Source organism: Hirundo rustica, chromosome 1 (assembly GCF_015227805.2).
Source record: "Hirundo rustica isolate bHirRus1 chromosome 1, bHirRus1.pri.v3, whole genome shotgun sequence".
NCBI lineage: Eukaryota > Metazoa > Chordata > Aves > Passeriformes > Hirundinidae > Hirundo > Hirundo rustica.
Window position 1 is genome coordinate 16,012,665 of NC_053450.1, and position 21,522 is coordinate 16,034,186.

General features: G+C 35.1%; 1 protein-coding gene across 3 annotated transcripts in view; it reads left to right on the forward strand.

Annotated features, from left to right (window-relative positions):
* Positions 1-21,522, forward strand: part of CSMD3 (CUB and Sushi multiple domains 3) — a 612,124-nt gene that overhangs the window by 200,084 nt on the left and 390,518 nt on the right. For all 3 annotated transcript variants that reach the window (XM_040070587.2, XM_040070596.2, XM_040070605.2), the window contains exon 6: positions 19,579-19,691. In XM_040070587.2, coding sequence (XP_039926521.1) covers positions 19,579-19,691 — 113 coding nt within the window. The remainder of the gene's footprint in view (positions 1-19,578; positions 19,692-21,522) is intronic.

Sequence of the window (21,522 nt, forward strand, 5' to 3'; positions counted from 1 at the left end):
TTATTTACAGTAGATGATGCAAAATTTCACTGTTAGGGTGGTCATGCATTGGAACAGGTTTTCCAGGGAGGTGTTGGAATCACTGTCCCAGCTGCTGTTTAAGAGATGTCTGATGTGGCACTGGAGGGTATAATTTAGTGGTTTAGGGGTTAGAGTGGTAGTTCTGGGTAGATGGTTGGACTTGATCTCCCAACCTTGATCATTCTCTGATTAAGTAATTTCACCTGATATTATCTAATGTTTAATCCTAATGAATGATAAGATGTAAACCAGACTTTCAATGTGCAGCTTTATTTCATTGTTTTGTGAAGCTTTTTCGTAGTCAACTACTTTTCCATCCTCTACTAAAAAGCTTATTAATGAAAATGTATCTTAATTAAGTGAACTCCATTTTTCTTTGCTGACTTTTTAGATATTTCTGTAAGAGTCCATAAGTTGTTGGCAGCTTCACTTCTTTCCATCAGCCTTTTCGGTATCCAGACTAGTGTCTTTGTATCTGCAGAAAATATACCTACTGCCATAGTGCATACTCTTCCTGAATCATATAACACAGGTTTTGACGTCTTTCATGTGGATATATTGCACTGCTGCAGAAATTCTTTTCCCCATTATTTTTTTATGCCAGAAGACAAACTTAAACCATCATCTCTGTTTTCTGAGCAAGAATGTGCTGTCCTGAATGTCCTTTAGAGAAGCTAAGAGTAAGGTGAAGGACTGTTTGAATAAGGCTTATTTTCTATTTAGTAACTGACACTACGCCTTTCAATGAAGCTTCCAACTTTTTAACTAAACTTTCCAATTCTGTATAACTTATAGAATGTGAAATTCAATCCCAAAATGCATACATCTTTTCTTGTTTGTGTTTTTGATTATTTTTGAGGTGCGTGTTTTCCAGAGTTAATTATAAAAAGGGGAATTTTGTAATAAGGTGGAATTAAGGAAGTGCTACAGTGTTGAATGCAATTTAAAGCAGAGTTCAGCTCCTGTGGGAAAGAAATGAGAGAGGATTATGACAGAAGCAATGGCTAAGAGTCCTTAGATTATTATTTTTTCATTTCACTTTGAATTACAATGAATCTACTAGCAAGACCTTCCACCAACTGTTAATGGATTTAAACTAGGTAGCTGAAAGTTAAGTTTATACTGAAAATTTCACTAACTATGAAGTTACAGCTTTGCTAGATGTGCTGGAAATTATTTTTATTACTATACTCTGTGCATCAGACACATATAGACATAAATTGGAGTGTTACAGAAATGTTGCCATTCCATCTGGTTTTGGTGATTTTGAACAGAGGTTCCCCAAAACTGTGAAGTAGTGCAGCACATTTTATTATTCTGTTCTATAAAAATTACATAGAAATAAAGCTTAAATTGTTAAACTTGTAATTTCAAGTTTAAAAGTGATGCAACTTGATTTAAATAGAAGTCTGATCTATTTAATGTGACTTTTCTTCTTTGTTGGTGCAAAGCTTGCTACTGATGCAGGAAAAGGGTAAAAATCGACCTGGTGGTTTCAATAACCTAATTCAGTTTACACAGTGGCATCTGGATTACTTTGCAACATAACCTATATTGCTGGTCTCTGATTTTCCTTTGGGTTCACGTGGAAACATGGGACATATATTTAAACTTTAGTGTCTCAGAGTTCATGGCAGGAGCATGTGTTGTGGTGCTCAGATTGAAAACTATTTGATACAACCAACTGGGTCGCTCAAGAGCATATACATATATATATATATGTGTGTGTTTTCCAATGAAAAAAATTCTAGGGACAAACATTGTGAACTGAAGTTTGCAACTAAACCTGAGAGAAATCACAGTTCAGAGTAAGATGCCATTGGGGAGAACAGTGTTCAGCCAACTAAATAATTGGGGGGTTTTGGTAGTAAATCAAATAGACAAAAAGGAATATCTCTGTATATATCTCAGGTATATATATTTTGTTTTCCTATAAATATACATATACTGTATGTATCAGGTATATATATTTGTTTGCCTATGTATCTGTTGAGCTAAGAAAAAAAAAATCCTTTGGTATTATATTTTAATATATATATGAATTAAAAAAAAAAAAAAGGAAAATACTAGTGCTGCCAACATTGATTGTTGAAGTAGAAAAACAAGGCGTTCTTTGTATTATGAAAAACAAAAAAAGATGCATATAAAAGACTATTTAATGAAATGGAAGATTTAATTTATTACTGTTTATGGGTAAATAAACATCAGTACTAAGGAGAAGGACATCAAGCATTAAAAACCACCAAAACAACTTCAAAAAATAAGGGGTTAATATAATCCACAGGAAATCGGGCAGTAAGTGGAAGTGAATATATCAAGTACATAGTAACAGGCTATCCTGTTTCTAAAGAAAGATATAAATCATGGTAAGAGACCTTTAAAGCTCCTAGTGCAGTCATAAAGATATACAGAGCAGAAAGAAATTTTGCAAAAGGTGAGAAAAGAACCACATGATTAATGAATAAAAGCATAAAATTCTAAGAAGCTTTGAGAATACAGTAAGAAAGGTTATCACAGTTGCTGAATTACAATTACCAAAGGATATAAAAGACAGTGATGGAGAGACCTTGTAACTACATTACAAGGAAAGAGAAAACAAGAAAAATTAGTTCCTTGGTGAAAAAAAAAATAACAGAGGGCAAAGGAAAGGGACACCAGGGAAGTTGTACTAGAGACAGTTAGCTCTGAACTATGTAAAAATAATAGAGTAGGTGATGAAAAATTACTGAATGAAAAAAATTAATTCTTTTTACTAACCATTTTTTAATTGTAAACTAGCAGAAAAAAGACTCAGTGTTGTCAGTAACTATCTGGTGAACTTAATGGGGAAAAGGCCCACAAAGATTAGTTACTGGTTAGTCTCTGTAAGTCATGTTGTGTTGCATCTTAAATGGATTAGATCTAGGCATGGTAATGTTAAATATTTTTGCCATATCTCAGTGGAAGAAGAATTATACATAAATATCAATAATGGGAATCTGGAGGGTTACAGGCTTTTTAAAGGACAGCAATATACTTCAAAATAATGCTGATAAATCAAAGTGAACTTGAACATGTGAATTTACTTCAGAGAAGTACAAAATGCTGTAGGCTAACTAAAGAAGGCATAGGAGTAAATATCAAATAAGGAATAAATATCCAGTCATAGGACTAACACTGATTAAATTAATTAAGAAAACACAAAACAAATAAATATTCATAAGAAAAATATTGAACAATGTGTCTTTCTGTGCACATGCTTTTATATGTGCAAAAGTAAATTGTTTTTATAGTATATGACCTGCATTTCTACAGACACACAACTATCATAATTTGCAGATAGGGTTAATAAGGGTTAATAAGGATTCTAAAAAGGGTTGACTTCTTATTTAGCTGAAAAAAATCATGCATTGATGTTTATTTAAAAATGTAAAGGATATTTGATATTTATACAGCCTTTAAAAGTACCTTAGCAGTTAATACAAATTTTTTAGTGTTTCCTAATGAGGTATTTCTTAAAACATCTTGATAAAATAAATTTTTAAAAAAAACTTTAAAAAAAAAATTTCCGTGTTTTTTCTAGATATCTTAGCATATGTAAACTCAATAATCACTAGTATATCAATACTAAAGTTTGGTGAATCCTTCTCAACATGTTCTCTTGTAAATCAGTAGAGTTTGGCCCAGATTTTCTTTACACACACATCAGCTTGTGTTTATCTGCAGGGTTCAGTTCAGTGTCTTACCAGCCTAGGTCTAGAACTGGAAGCAGTACAGCTCTAACAGTAGGAATCCTTGCTCAGTGCAAATATCCATGCTTTTGAGTGCATTAATATATCTGAATGTTTTTTCAGTTTGAAACACAAGAGTATTTTAAGTCTGGCAAGTTAGTTGTGTGTCAAAAAGGGAAAGGACTGTGGTGCTCATTCATTCAATATCTGATATCCACATTATGTGCTCACCAGTGGTTCAAATGGTAAAGCAGATGTATGACGTCTAGAACTCAGATTTAATGAGGTGCTTGGTACTGACTTGAATATCTCAGAAACGTTGCTCTTGATTGTCTAGACATGCTAGTTATCTACAGAACACACACAGAATAGAAGAGCTTGTTGGTTCTTAGCAAAGAACAGAAGAGGGAATTTCAGTTACTAGTCTTGGGTCAGCAAGAAAGGTACTGGTTTTGAATGAGAGAAACAACTCTTCTAATTTTTAAGATTCAATAGGTGCTTCAGAGATACAGGGTTTAGTGCCAGAAAGAACTAATGGATAATCTAGTTCCTCCTCCTGTAAATGCTTGTGCATTTAATTTGCTTTTCTGTGATAGTTTTAAAAAAATAAAAGAACCAGTCTTCTCTTAGAAGTCCTAAGTGATTAAAATATTCAACTCTTCCTTTTTTGTTATTTATTTTCTTTTTTAATCTGCTCTGATAATTACTCACCATTGTTGCAGAAATAGGGGAAAAATACACTTTGTATGTATTTATCATTGACTTCAGCCGCTGGTATTTTCCTGTCTTTGTCAGGTTAGAAAAAGGGATCTTCAGTGTTTTTTACACTACTTTTCTGAGGACAGCTTGCCTCCCCACTGTCTTCACACAAGCTGCAGGGGAAACATCTCCAACACCCGGGGCACCAGTTCTCTCCTTTAGTGCCTTGGTGCCTGCAGAGATGTTTTGCTCACAAATTCTCATTCCTCTCTTCCAATGGCTGTTGTGAAGCAGTTTTTCCCTCTTCTAAATATGTTATCCCAGAGGTGTTACCACTGTCGCCAGTGGGCTCATCCTTGGCTCTCAGTGGATCCATCTTGTAGCCAACTGGCATATGTTCCCTGGGCATAGGGAAAGCTCTTAGCACTTGTCACAGAAGCCACTCCTACCAAAACCTTGCCACTACAATCCTCCAAGTTTCATAGTTTCTGTTACAAGAGCCTCCTTCGAAAAGATGCCCAAAGGGAACCAATTTAGTTTACTAAATCTCACCTATTCATATTGTAGTCGGTTTAATTTAACTAAACCAGGTGGAAACACTAATTAATGTAGTGGTCTTAGGTTTGTTAAATTTTGGTTGCTAAATTTAGTGTTTATTCTTTTTTTTTCTGTGGGAGAGAGATGAGGGGAAACAGCAGAGCAGTCTCAAGCTCAAAAATGAACAAAATAGTTTTATTAACATACATAAAAGAATGGAAAAAAAAAAAAGTTGGGGAAAACAAACAAACAAAAAAAGCAGAATGAAACTCCAAAACACTTTTCCCTCCCCCTACAAACTATTAACCTTCTTACAAAACAACATAGAAAGAAAAAAACTGCAATTTTCAGTCAGTTTCACCATTTAAAAATAGTCTTTCATTAATCTTTAGGAGAGGAGTCTCTCTTAGAGCCATGGATCTGACTGACAACTTAGAACAATTCTCTTGTGGGTATAACTGTCACAAAAAGAGCCTCCCAGGGAAATTTGTCTTTGTGACCCCTCCCATTAGCAGGTTCCCAAGCTGCGTATGGGTCATGGGTCTTAGACTTTTGCATACTGGGGTGACACCTTTTAAAGATTAATAACTCTAAAGCAAAGGTTTCTTCATCTCAAGGCACAGAGATATCTTCTCACTCTTCACTGGCACAGAGGACTTCTCATTTCTGTCTAAGCATCTTATAGGACTAATATCACTTAGTCCATCAAAAACACCTTGCTCAAATCCATGCACAAATCTAAACAATCATCTCCCCAAATGCATAACTTTCCCATGATTAAAGGAATAATCTAAATATAGTTCATTTCCATGGCTCAATAATGATTGTGACAAATTCCTCAACCCCCTGTCCCAACAGTCTTTTCACTCTTGCTCCACTGACTTCACAAAGTGTCTGTTCTATGTACCCTCTGTTTTCCTTCTTCTCTCTCTCAAGGAAGGGTTGTGCTTTAGAAGCTCCGTGTTGCTAGGAAAGGGTTAACTCCACCCAGGCCTGCAGTGGCCATGTGCTCTCTGCTCCACGGCTACAGGGCTGTAGAGATGCAAAGCTGTGCCAACAGGGAAACTGGTGGAAGTCCTTTCTTCCACCCCTCAGTCTCATCCAGGGCGGCCGGCTGGGAGATGCCACAAAGCTGTAAGCACATGGCATTGCTGTTATAAATGAAATCGACCAAATTCGATAAATCAAAATTTGGAATTTTATTGAGAGACAAAATAACAATCTCAGACAGCCACAATTAAATGGACAGCGTCGAGCCTGGGGTCGGTGCAGGGTGAACAATGATAACACCCTCTGCCAGTCTGTTATCCCCAAGTTCACATTTTTGGTTTGTAGCAGTCTCTTTTTATACACTGGATCGTGGAGAGAGGCTCGGGATGTCGACGGTCCTCCCTCCGAGGCATCTTCATTAAACATGCAGGTTTCAGTTCTAAGAGTCTGAATGGATCAGCGGAGGAGGACAATGCTGTTAATGGTTGGGTCCAGGTGTGATGTGGAGATGTTAATTCTAGCCGGAGACCATCTAGATAATACGGATCTGATACAATCATCGGTCCTCCGGGCTATCATCCCCGTTTTCCGTTGCCTTTTGTTTCTTTTCAATGATTCCTGGCAGTGACAGTTTTCTGTCCTCCTTTCTGGTAATTCCAATCAAGCTTTCTTCGTGTCCCTCCCATGCCTTTTCAGGCTAGAGAAATTCTTGTATTTTATTAAGCCACCTTCCCCTGAGTTAACTCACAAAATGCCATTTTAAACAAAACTTAACTTCCAACATGCTAGTTTATACAGAACTTATATAGTTTGTATTACATTTTATATTCTATTAACACAAATTAACTTTAGGACATATATTACATTCCTTTTTAATGATTCCCAGCAGAGGCATGTTTGTGTCTCCCTTTCTGGTAATTCTAATTATATTTTGTCTCGTGTCCCTCCCCTGTCTTTTCAGGCAAGAGAAATTCCTGTACCTTTACTGAGCTACTTTCTTCTGAGTTAACTCATAGCATATTGGATTAAAACAAAACTTATACTTATAGGGATGGTATTACATTTTATATCTTTTAACACTAATTAACTTTAGGACATATATCACATTGCTGAGCTGTTCTTTTTCCTCTTCCCGCTGGCAGCCAGGAGAAAAGGGCTCAGCCTGGGCCTCTCTCTCTCTCCATGTGGGCATCAGCTCCTGGAGGCCTGGCCGAGCCTGGCCTGGCCGCCCAGAGGGCAGCAGGGCCTGACCCGGGTCCCCCTGCTGCCCACAATGTTACCTCATGGCCATCTTAGAAGAAATAGAGAGATCTGTTGGAGATGAGGGGTTTAAATGTGTCCTTCCCAAAGTCACATTTGGCATCCTTATTGGTTCAATTAGCTGCCAATATCTTGGCTAGCTTTCTGATAGGTCCCTGTCTTCCCCGCCTGCAAAGCAACTCTTAAGGTCCTAGCAGGAAAAAGCATTCCACATTTCTCTATAACTAGAAATAAAACTGTGCCAACCCATGATACATATAAATAGAAACAGATTGTGTGTTCTTAATGGTTCACTTCTGAGTTTTTTTTAATTAGGAACCATCAAACTAGGAATTAGAGTCTAAAATCTTGTAAGGTGTGAAAGCAATTTCTCTCAAAATGAGGTGTTCTGCATGCATGCTGATACTACTTGCCCAATCCCTTTCTCACTTTTTAGTTCCTATCTAATAGGGCTAAATGTGAGCTATCATGTCCCTTATTAGTCAGATAATTTCAAAGCTTAGTTTTAAAAGCATGTTGTTGCTTATGTCTGTGAAGTAAAAGTGAGGGAGGTGTATGATATACAGTCAGAGAACATTTGAACATGAATGTTACAAATACAATAAAGAGAAGTATGATCAAGTACACAGAATAACAATAAATTCATAGTATTGTATAAAGGACATATATTGTCGTAGAAAATAGTTCTAATAATTAGACCAGTTTAATTGGGAGATTTCAAATCTATTCCTATCTAGGAGTAACAGGAGCAAGGCAGGGACAACTGGGAGCCAAGAGGGACTGTACACAGGTCACATATCCTGTTCTCTGACCTACGATATGCAAGCTTCCAGAGGCTGAATATAGGGACTTAGAGTCAGCCTAATTTACAGCCTCCAATGTGGTAAGTGATAAACCAGGTCCAAGATCCCTCCAGAAGCCCAGTAAAACAGAGATGACCAAGGACACAACTGGGACAGTCTTAGGCTGTAATGGGGTTTCTGGGTCCAAGGCAGAGGCTTAACAGAATCCCCAGAAAGACTTATTCAAGAACAAGAGGGTACCCTTACACGCCAGGTTTCTGATTTTTTCTTAGATTTTTGTGGTGGAGAACAAAAAAACTGGGTGTCTGTTGGAAATCTAAAAATTATTATTATTATTATTATTATTATTATTATTATTATTATTATTAATTATTATCCTCCTCCTCATCATCATCTAAATAATGTTAAAGTTTCTTGGTATTTCTCAAACCTTTTGAATTGAAAGTGGTAGAAAGTTATTGTGTAAGAAATATTTTATTTCACAGATATATAGAAGAAGGGGGGGAAAGTCGCTACAGCTAAATGTAACCAATTAAAAAATTTAAATGTCTAATGTAATAAATCCAGTAGAATTAGAAGGAGACATAATGTTGGATATATAGAAGAATATATAACTGATATGTAATATTAATATAATACTAATATTTAATATTAAAATATTAATCCACCTGCCACAGAAGGTGGAAGCTAAAGTGAATGGTTCTATGAGTAATCTGCATTGATTCCTTGACTACAATTATATTTAAATTATGTAGTAAAATGAGCCTGTCCTGACATATATCAGTATCTACATTGATACATTTTCAAAGGGAAGAAACAGGAAAAAGTGAAGTCTCAGATAAAGATCACCTGTAGTTTCACCTGAACTGAGATTTTTAATGTTTATCCTCTTACTTTGTATTGATGAATTTTTCTTTAAAAGCATTTTAGGACTGTCTTATTATCACCCTTAAAAGATGAAATCACATAACTGACTCAGACATAAAATGACAGCATTTCAAATTTTTATTCTAATGTTAAGGAACAACTCTTTTAAGATATATTTCTATTTTGGTGTAATATCTAAATATGAGCAACTAGAGTGGCAGATACTCAGGCAAAGTCAGAGTCTAGAAGTACTTTTTCTTACAAGACCCATGGGGTTCTTAATTTTGCTGCAGAGTGGGAGTAATTTGACTTAATATTTTAAACTTTATCTCCATCTAGACCTGCATGCCACTTTACCTTCATGCACTACAGAAAATACAATTAGAGTCACTTACCAGTTTGACCACTGCATACCTAAATGAGATTTTAATTTTAACTACTTTAGTTACATGAAATACTAAGGATTATGCAAAGAAGTTAAATAACAGTTAGCTTCACGGATAAGTACTCTTTGTGTCCTATTTTTAGTGCCTCCAAATTTCTTTAGTGTGCATCTGACCATAATGATAGGAATGGACAATTCAGTAAATATGGCTTTTGCCTTATTAGTCAGAAATGGCTACAGGCCTTAGGCATTGTATGGCCATGTATTCATTTGATAGCTGGATTCTCTTAGGACACTTCTGAAGCGTCTTGACCTGAGCTGTTTTTATCTTTTTTTTGTCTACTATCCATGTGACTATATGACTATCATGTATACCAAAGATTTGACAACCCTAAGCAGATGCTGTGCAACACATGTTGGGCCTCTATGATAACTAGGGCTTGAGAAGGCTGGGAACCAATGATAAAAACAAAGATTCTGTTTAGTAAGCATCAGATAGCCCAAGAATGACTCAAGACTGAGGAAGGAGAGTTGTATCATGATGATCTCAGGATACTGGTCATATATTCATAGAGTTGTGTGGGTTGGAAGGACCCTAAAGATGATCTAGTTCCAACCTCTCTGCTGTGGGCAGGGACACTGTCCACTAGGCCAGGTTACTTGCATCCCTGTCCAGCCTGGCTGTGAGCACTCCCAGGGATGGGGTATCCACAGCTTCTGGTAACATGGTCCAGTGCCTCACCATCCTTACAGTAAAAAATTTCTTCCATAGTATCATATCTAAACCCACACTCTTTTAGTTTAATTACACTTTCCTTGTCATATCACTACATGACCTTGTCAAAATTTCTTTAAAGCTTTCTTTTAGGCTCCCCTAAGGTACAGAAAGTTAAGTCACCCAGGAGTCTTTCCTTCTCCACGTTGAGAAATACTAATTCTGTCAGCCATTCCTCATCCCGCTAATCATTTTTCCTGGACCACCATTATACTCCAACAGATTTATGTCCTTCTTGTGCTGGGCATACCAGAGCTGGATGCAGTATTCCAGGTGAGGTCTCGCCAGAGCATACTAGAGGGAGAGAATGACTCTCAATAAAAATTTTTCCCTTCTACTTGGGAAAGAATGAAGTGCTGATCTCAGGATGCAGAGGGACACTGAAAATTTGAATATAACACTCAAGAAAAGAAATTGATATTAGAAAAAGTTCCTTAAATAAAGACGTTACTGGTAGTATTATTGAGACTTCTCAATATTTAGACAGTTAGTCTGTTAAAGTGTTAATTGGACTAATAATAATTTTGACACGGGACTATTATTTTCTACCCAACAAGATTTTGTGTGTAACAAATACTATTGCAGAACATCAAATTGTAGGGCAAGTGTAATATTTTTGAGTTTTTAGTTTGGTTCATTTATTGACACTCGTCAGAAAGACTCAAGAACAAGCTTCCTTCCCCTATTCAGGCAATACTTGTAAGTATAACTATTTGTTATATAGAATTGAAAAGAAAACAGCCAGTTCAGAAGTCTAATACAGCAACATTTTAAGAGAGGTAAATTATATAGGCCTCTCACAGGTAATGGTCCCAATTATTCAGTTTGACTGTTACACAAAGAAGTATTGGTAACATAAAAGTTGTATTCAATTTAGTTTTATTTAAATTAGCTGTGAAAGTAGGGAGAAGAAATGTTCAGGATTCCATGGAAAATGCTCAGATAGTCACATTCATCTTTGTATTTATCCAGGGTCCTCCACTCTCCAACCAAGGCCCCCAGATCTGAGATTCTTGAAAGAGACAGTTTGATTTAACATGCACAGGAAAAAAAAAAAAAAAATTCTAGGACAGTTCTTGGTGTCCACCTTATCATAGCTTCTGGGCCAGCAGGATTAGCGCCTTTGTGAGAGGCCTAAACTGCAGAGCCTGCAGCAGGTGGGTCTTCATCTTTTCAGTGGTACATCCAGACTCATCTGCCTCTGCTCTTTGGCAACTGCCCTGAGCTTGGTCTCACCAATTACACCAAAGACCTGCTTGTGCAACTCCTCACATCTTGTGTGGTAGAAAGACTGGTGTATTAACCACCCTGCTGCAGCCTAGGTGAAGTTAATATGTATTTATATTGTTTCTATGATCTGCTCAGGGAAATTGAGTTGTAAATGCAAGGTCACTCTGTATATAATGTATTTGCATCACATTTATGAAAAATGACTCCTTCTAGGACCCTGACAGCTCTATGAAAATCAGCAGCTTGTACTAGGCCTGCAGGCAATCAGGGCACACCACTGTCCATCATGTTATTTCATTATTTCACAAAGACAAGATTACATGTATCATGAGCTAACATTTTTGTGTTTAGAAGGCTCCTTTCCTCATAATTTATATTTTATTATTCTGTCAAGAGATTAATTGCAAAACTTTGACATAGGAACATCTGGCTTTATAGGGTGCAATCAGCTTCTGAATTTAAAAAGTATTTCTTAATCTTGGCACTTTTCAACATATCATATCCACAATACTGTAAACTTCCATTAATCATCCCTTGGACCTTTATTCAGTCCTTAATGATCATAGACAGGCTTCTTGACAGTAACTCTACTCTAAAATTGACAGGCTTCTTGACAGTAACTCTACTCTAAAATTGAGCTTTTTTCAGCATTGCAAAGGCAAGACAAAGCTTTCATATATTTCAACACTGACGTTTTTAAAACAGAGACCTTTTCTTTGGTTCTTCCAGTCATCATAATGTACTTGACAAAAAGAGTCAAAGGGTGAATTATTTTTATCCATCTAGATGAATAACTCTAAAATTAATCAATAGATTATTAAAGTACTTTAAAGAACAAATAATTTTTTCAAGGTCAAATAATGTTGAATATTTTTCCTCCTTTTCACAAATGCTCGCTTATTTAAGTTTTCATTTTTTTTTTCTTTATAAATCAGAAATAAGTGATTGCAGTGAAGTTTCAACCTAAACCCTTAGTTTCATTCTAAATAGCTCATAAGTAAATTTGGAGAGTGGTAATTTACTGTTCTAAAAAGAAAAACCTGCTTTTATTCATTCATTTGGCTGCAGTTCTGAGATATGGAAACAACAATTAATATAATATCAAACTTGTGAGTGTCCTCATTCTCAGACACATAAAATGCTCAGTCCTGCTATAAATATTAGGTCTTTTACTAACTTCTTAACCACTTAAAACTTGGGCTATATATTACCTTCAAAATTCTACTAGAGTCTTAAATTTTATATTCTCTTCTTTGGGGTATTTTTCCTTTACTTTTCTAACGAATATTTACCATTGAGAAGGAGCTTGCTTTAGGAAGAGACTTTTTCTTCTTTCCTCTTTGAAGACTGAATTATGACCATTTAATATCTCATTGGAATGATGTGTTCTGTCATTCCTTATGACTGGACATTGGACTATGGCAATTTAGAAGAATAACTCAACCCTTCTTCTTTTGTTTTATTTATTTATATGCTTGTTTTATTTCCAAGTTAATATATTTTTCTCCTATGTTATTTTTGTTTTCATAATTTTGAAGTCTCATCTGGGAAACTGCTTATTTTGATACTGTATTTACTGTTGGAATGCAAGAGAGAAGAATACAGGGGTTTAATTGATGCCTTTAGAGAAACTAAAATATATTAAGCCACGTAAATATGAAGTAGAAGTTTAGACTTTAGTTTTAAGCAAATAGGCTCTAAGTACTGTAAGAATCAGTCAGCTGGACAAGAGCCCAGAGCCCTAAGGCCTGGTAGCTCAGCTTTAGACATAACAAAAACATTTTAGAGCATCACTCAGGGTACTAGATAGAGAAGGTACAAGTTTTACATGAATAAGATAGAAGCTTTTATGTTAATAGATATGCTATAAGATAGAGCTTTTTGCGTTAATAGATATGCTACATGCGTTGATTTTTGTGTAAGGTCTGATACCAATTTTCATAGTTTTTCATAGTTTTTCCCAGTTTTATGTACTTTCAAAATTAGGTTTAGATTGGTGTGGAGAGCATGTTTTAGAATTATGTTCCTAGTTGACTGGCTAATCTTTAGATAGCATATGAATATGCATTTATGGTTCACGGATAAAAATCCCCTGGTTTGGGGGCAACGGTATCAATTCATTGATTATTTGATGATCAGTCCATCCTCCTGCCATCTACAACAAGAGAGAATGGGGCTGTGCCAGGGACCTGTGGCCAGGAAGTCATTGCCAGGACTTTGTAAGGTATCATCGTGTGGGGGTTGCTGCTGCTGCTGTTATGGCAGAAGCCTTTGCTGCTGTGGCCACTGCTGTAAAGAACTCTGCTTGAAATGGGACTCTGGGACAGGAGTCCGCCTTTCCCTTGAGGCTGGAACCCCTTGTCAATCTGCCTTCCCCCCATGGCTTGTACTCTTTGTTAATATGTTGCTGCCCCCGAGGTCTTGTTAGCCTGCTTCTATGCCCTGCTGGGACTTTAAGTATTATAACTTTTAGTAAGACTGCATGCTTAGAACTCTTGCCTTCAAGATTGATGCATTTATATAATAAACACCTATGTAATAACCAGAAAATGCTCTTGGCCTTTTGAAACTGTATACCCATGAACAGCTCAACATAAGATGGTGCCCCGTGTATGGATGGAACTCACGACCTTTCAAATTAGTTTCTTTTTTGAAGCCAGTCTGTCTCACAAGATGGACAATTCCTTAATCATGCAGGAAATTAATGACTTGAGTGTACTGACTGTACACACAAGAGCGGCCCTGATGCAACCCACCAGCAGTTTGAGTTTCACACACAATTAAATGAAAAACTCAATTTACATTAAAGTTCTATAGCTTCCGTCACAGAGATGTCTCATTTAGTCTTTTTCTGAAATACAGATATACCAATATTATAAATGTTAGTACTGCCACAATTAAAATTCTGGGGAAACCACAGCTCTTAAAATACTTACTTTATGTTGGAAATACTTCACAGAATCAAAATTTACAGGCAATTATCCATTTTGTTGACCTTTGTTGTTAACCAAAATAACTAAATGCCTATTAGCATTTAATATTTATGTGATATCTTCAAAGAATTTTTTAGACAGCAATAGATTTTTTAAGAAACATAAGAAGTTGGTGGAGCTTTTTTTGCCTTTTGACAATATAGGTCAGAGCTGTGTCCTTGCTCTGAAATGATATAATATAATTTGGATAGAACATTTCCAGGAAAAAAAAGGCCGGTAACCAAAGCTGTCATGCAACAGACACTCACATCTATAATGAATGCCATAAAACCCCATTAAACTCATCAGCAAAATTGGAAACATAAAAATATATTGATATGCCTAGTCCTACAAAATACCTGCTCTTTTAGTGCTTGATCAAAGAATTAAGTTAGGTTAGTATCTGAACTTCAATGTAAACATCATGCAAACTGAGTTGATGGAACAGGAGGGATATGTTAATTTAATCATTAAATCCTTCAGGATCTTTCAAATCAAGTAATATATTAAATACTGAGTTGGCATCAGCTTTGCTTTTCTAGTGTGCAACTGGTTGTTTCCAAACAAATCTGGATTTATAAAATGAGAGACCTGAGTTTTAATCTTGTGCTCTTAAATCTGCATTGTGGTGTGGATCTTATGCAAAAGATACTTATTATGAAGCTTGCTACATGAGGTGGTGCTTTATGGGATCAAGGCAGTTATGAAGAACAAAGGAAAGGATCCCAGAAATCTTTGCTAATGAGTATATGTTGTATACAAATACAGGAGACACAATAAGGTGTAAGTGGTTGCTAGTTCAAATTTGTTTAATAATGCCTAAATTAAGCATCATTTAACCAAACCAGATAGACCATTAATCAGGTACTGTTCCATTGGGTATTTCCTTCCTCTCCTTTCAAGGGACAGGTGGCTACTCTCTTTTTTAGTGTATTATGCTGTGTAAGTATTAAGCCCCAGTAGCCCCAGTATGAACATGCATAGGTCTTAATCAAAATGTGTGATAATTTGACCTTTTTAAATCAAAGCTGTTTATACTTTTATTTCAACATGCAAATAATACCAATAAGAAAGGCTCCACACAACTGCAAGTTGCGTCAAAAAAAGCACTTAGGATTTTTGTAGTGCCTATATATGAGTAATGAGATCTATGTATGTACTTAGTCATGCCTAGATGCAAGTTAGCCTAAAGATTTGGTAGAATTAGAATGAGTTCCAGCACTGTTTATAGGTGTGGTATCGACCTATTTTTTTTTTTTTTTTAATTAATTCAATTTCTGTGAATCTGGCATATGAGAAAATGTAGAAAATATATGCTTAATTAAGAAGTTTTGGGAGAGCTTTGGTCTATATTAAAACAACAACAACAACAACAACAACAAAACCCCAACTTTTTTGTCTTTAGAATATTTTTTGATATATTGAATGCCTAAATTAAGACCTACATTGCATCATAAGAATCAGTGTATTGACAATTGTGACTTTTGGTGACATTATGTTTGTAAGAACTGTAGTTTTAGATAACTTTTAGAAATTAAGTCTGGTACATGAACAAGGCAGGAATGTTTAACTTACTTGTCAAGATTGTAGCTATCTGGCAGTGTATATTTCAAATGTATATTGCTCCTTTTCTGGAAGAAATAGAGGATGTGCACTATGCTATTAAAAAAGAAAACACACCAACCCTGAATTCCACGTTGCAACATAAGGTGGGAATTATGTGCTAGAATTCTGAGGGCAAATTGACTTTGTTGGATCAGAATTAGCCTAAAACGTGTGATTTTGGTGGTGGGGTTTTTTTTGTTTGTTTTTTACTACATAAATAGTGTATAAAGGATGGGAATGGAGACATGTACTTGTAATGAAGTGCAAGAATGAAATTTTGATACTCAAAAATGTTAGTCCCATATTTCTTCTGTAAACTGTGGTTTACACACAAATTAACTGCATAGTTGGAAACTTCACTCACATATCTACATGCACACTCTTCCAGTTCTACTATTCCCCTGTTTAGCAACAAAGGTGCATTGTTTCAGTAAGCACTTCTTTTTTCAAATACATTTTGCAGTAGATAGCAATCAATGCTGTTGACTACACATAGTGGTAAGATACTTTAAATCTCTGGTTCACAGCCAAGATTCTCCATGAACATTTCTAAGAGTTTATGAAAGAAAGCTGCAGAAGGGAAGCCTACTCTCTGTTAGCTGAAATTTGCTATGCAGGATTCTGTGCAGCTCGAGAGGGAGCTACATGTCTTGAATTATAAAAGAACATGAGACAGCTGTTATTTCCTTTATGAAAGATATGGTGTTTTACTTTGAATTTTAGGAAAATATTGTAGATGATGCAGCCTAACTATGTTTGGAATAGTAGCTGACACAGAAGTAGGTTGGGCTGCCAATGTATTATTGTAATGGTGGACAGCTTTATAATTTGCTGAGAAGATAAATTAACATGAGAAAATGGACAGATGTATCAACAGAATCAATTTTGTCAGTTTGCAAATCTACTTTCTGGGAAGAATCCCATAGAACCCATGAACTGTAAAAATCTGATTGTAGGAACTGTGAATTTAATTAGAGATCAGCATAGATGTAAGGATAGGTGTATTGATAAATACCTGATTTGATAGATAAACTAGAATTTTAGCTATTTTAGAAAATAATTAGTCTTTTACTGTGAACATATTTAAACATCTAGGGTGATATTTTCTCATGCCTTGGACAATAAACTTGCAATTTATTTTTCACATGGTTTTGTGATTATTGAAGAGAAACCTTCCTATAAGCAGAATATATATGTCAAAATATGTGTTAGGAAATGCGCTTTACAACCTTATTTTATTTTAACTGTTTAGTGAGACCTCTTCCAGCAACAGGCTTATTCTAAAATATGCAAGCAGTAAAAGGTTTTTGCCTCTCTCTATATTGCCTAACAATTATTTATAGAAATTTTAAATAAAAGAACTATTTCCTCTTGCATCATTAGGTAATATTCTTATAGAGAGAAACAGCTGTACCAAAAAGGATACTCTAACCTCTACGTTCCAAAAAACAAACTTCGAATTAAACCATACTTCTTATATCTGTAACAAGACATTTTTAGCAATTAAAGCAACTTTATGGCTGTTAGAAAATGTGTTTCATTTTAAAATTCACAATGAAAATGCAGAAATATTTGATGTTTTCTAACTGAAAAGTGTAGGCTTCTGCCTCTTACACATTATGCATATTCTAGTGCAGTTCTGACTTTAATTGGTACAGAGCAATGTACATTCACCACATTCTGTTGCAATCTAATAGCTATTTTTGTTTGTTTCTTCAGTTTTGTTTGGTTTTTTTTTTTTTGTTTTTTTTTTTTGTGTGGTTTGTGGTGTGTGGGTGTTTTTTTTTTTTGGTTTTTTTCTTTTTAACTTCATCATCTGAATTTCTTGGATCTAGAATTTGAAGTCAATTTCATAAGATTAAAAAACTTAGATTTTATGTGTCATTCAACTCAAATGAACAGTGTGAGCTAATGTGTTTTCACAGTATAAAAACATACTTTTGCAAGTATGTGAAGGAGTTTTAATAGCCTATGATGTCAGTCAAGCCTTTTGTCATTTATATCAGTGCCTGAGGAAACAAGGGCGCTAGTACAGTCCCAGAAATTTGGAAAGTTGTCTTAAACATTTTGTTTTGATGTAGAGTGGGTGGGAAAATATGAAAACTAAACTAAACTCTGAACTGTTATTATTTCAAAAGTCTTCCTCACAGACTACTACTTAACAAACTATTTAGTTATTTATTTATGATCTGGGGGTTTATTCCACTTTAAAAAAATCACTTCAGGATTAATTGATTTATTATGTTTATGAGTTTTTCTCAAAATAAAATAGGTAATCTTGATGTCTGAACATAAAATGGTATACTTGTTGGCTAGTATTTTATTTTAACCACAGGAAGAGTTCTGTTTATAACTAAATGAATGGGCATAGGTAAGTATGTTGACATTCTGAAGATGTGACTTCTTTCTGGCTTTGGTGAGAAATATATATTGAATTGCTGGCTTGATGGAAGAATTTTCTATCTAAACTTTATTCACCTTCTTTATAAGCATCACATCTCATTTAAAGATAAAATAACAAAAGAAAAGCCCCACAAAATCCCCCAAACAAAAAAAGAACCTAAATTCAGGCTTTCCTAATGAGCCGGTCAAGATGAAGGCTACTATAATTGAGCAACATCCTTATGGTAAAAAACAAACAGAAAACCAAAACAGTAAAAAATCCAGGTCATTTTGTATACTGGGTCTAATGGCTCATATTTAATTTTTTTCATAGAAGCCCAAAAGGTGCTGTCGTTTGGATTTGTGACTAAACCAGAGTTGATAGCACAGCAATGTATTGGATATTTCTGAGTCATGCTTGCACAGCATCCCCCCTCCTCTGTCCCCATAGTGAGTAGACCAGGTATAGGTAGAACACTGGGAAGGGAAAAAAACTAAACAACAAACTCAAATTGACCAAAAGTATATTTCATACCATATAACTTCATGGTCAGCAATAAAAAAAAAATCAGAGGGGCTGAGAGACAGTTGCCAATCATTGGAGACCCTTTCAATTTATCTATTTGTGGAATATGGTGAATTATTGCTTTTGTATCACCTCCTTTTTTTTCTCAACTCTTCAATTATTAAACTGTCTTTTGAAAAGTCTTTCTTGCTTTTGTTCTTCCTGTTCTCTCCCCTTACTATTGTTTGGGGCAGGGAAAGGAGGGAGTGAGCAGCTGTGTGGTGCTTGACTGTTATCTGGGGTCAATCCACTAGAATTCCCTACTCTTCTTGTACACCTAATAATTAATTTTCAAATTCACACAAGTGATGGAATATTTCTCTTATCTTTATACCACATATATAAAAAATTACTTACTCTTGAAAAGTCGGTTTTGTCATTTAAATAGTGGTTTGCATAACCTAAGATCTCTTCCTCCATATCTTGAATGTGAAAGTCACAAGGTACAAACCTTTCTCTGGTACCCAGAGCAATGTTGTGTCTAGCCCATTATCTGACCTGTGTTGACACAAATTCTTTCTGGCATGAGTGCCATGTGCTTCCATCTTTAGAGTGCTGTGCCTGACCAATAACATGGTTGTGTAGTTTCTGGCTTAGGACTGATTTGTATCCCATCACTTGGTCAGGCATAGTGTACAATTTTGTCTGTTCATGATTGTTAAAATTCTACTAACCAATAAATTAAAAATCCCACAGAGGGCATGTCAATGAATACTCGTTTGAATATAAAAGTTTTCCTGATAATAATGTTTTTTTTATTTATTTGTTTTAATTCAGGCTCTCTGGAATGAATATACCTCCTCCAGTTATAAGCAACAAAAACTGGCTCAGACTACATTTTGTAACAGACAGCAATCACCGATACCGTGGATTTAGTGCCCACTACCAAGGTACATTTAAATAAATAAGTTTTAATTGTGGCTGTATTTTTTAGAAAAAATAGTGCCTGAAGTTTTAGGAATGGGAAGGGCCACTTAAAAAACCAAAAAACCAACAAACAAAAACCCCTCATAAAAATATAGCTTGCTTTTCAACCTGCTATATCAAATTACAGTCTGTTAGAATATGGAGAGTGTATTATCTAGTGTATCTAAATTCAGTTACCAAAATAAATTACAGGAGATACCTGCTTTACTTTAACCTGTGCGAGCACTTAGCTTTTAAAGTGGTCCTAATATTCTGAAAAATACTGTGGAACAGTAACAGAGAGTATGTCTTTATTATTAAATTATGAGATTGACTCTATAGTTGTATAAGTCATATTTGTAAAGCAGTGAGTAAGTTTCTGTTTACTAAAATAGTATTTAAACACTATTTACAATGTTTTGGAATGCTTTGCATTCTTAAAGGTTTAATTAACCAGAAAGATTTTACCCACTGTTTTTTATGAACAAGCATTTATTTGAATAAGAGTGAAAGCATCTGAAGCATAATTTGGGGGGGGAATGTCACTGTTTGAAACAAGGTCATTCTAATGATGATGTGCTAATGAAAACTAAATGTCAGTAGTGCATTGTAATACTGTAAATAAAATTTTTCAATAACCACAGTGTATCAATGGATCTTCAGGGAACAGTAATCCATTTTTGTGGTTATGTGCTTTTTCCATTTATCTGATGAAAAAATGAATCATGACATTCCTATCAAGAGCTAGGTTCAGGAATTTCTTTTACAGTTTCTTATAGAAAATATAGTATAGGACGAGATTAGTTACATGAAGTTTTGCAGAACCTGATAAAATTAGTCAGGTAGCACAAAAATTGCAATTAGCAAAAACCTTGACTAATGTTTTTAATTTGATCTTTGATAATAGCAAATTTTACACCTCTGTGTGATTGCCTCAGATAACATATTTTATACAAGAACAGAAAAAATTGATTACTATTTTCAGCAGGTGTTGTATATCTTTATTTGGACTTCCTGAGTTCATAGATGTTCTGGAATGTGTATTCCAGAACAATGAATTTATATGAAAGAAGCTTTCTTAATGTAGGCTTTCTTAATGTAGATTCAGGGCTACTATACTGGTTTTTGAAAACCACTGATTCATTTCTTGCATGATATCTTTCATACCACTTATGATAAACCACATTCTTTACTAAGAAGTTGCTAGGTTATTGGATTGTAAAAAGATAGAAAGTAGGAATTCTCTCTACTAAATCTACCCCACAATTGAGAAACCATGTGATAACTATTTTGGTGGTTTAAGTGAAGTGTTTTGGATTGTTGAGCTGTTTCTTTTGAATTTGTGAGAAAAGAACAAACCATGTCTCATGGTAAACATACATGCATTCCTGCCAAAAATGTGAGGTAATAGCTACTGAAAGAGAACAGGTTTATGTTTACTTTTAAGAATGTGTTTTATCCAAGATCCATAAAATGTGTGAGTTGGTAGGTGTGGGAGATTTAAATATGCTGTGTGTCTTCTATTTCTCCTTACTGACTAAGAATGTAGTGATTGAATAACAGTGTTTTTACTATTTTGGTTTGTTCATTTAACTTTTACTGGTGTATTGTTGAATGTATGTTAAAGTGAACTAAATACTAAGTTGTCAAATGCTGCAGCAGCCCACCATACTTAAAATGTCTTTTGCAACTCTAAAATAAATGTAGGTAGTAAAAAAGTTCAGCATGTAAAGGAATTAAATGTGCATACTCAAGCCTATATTATCAATAAAAATAACCTTGATAGTAGAAAATGCATAGCCAGATAATAGGGGA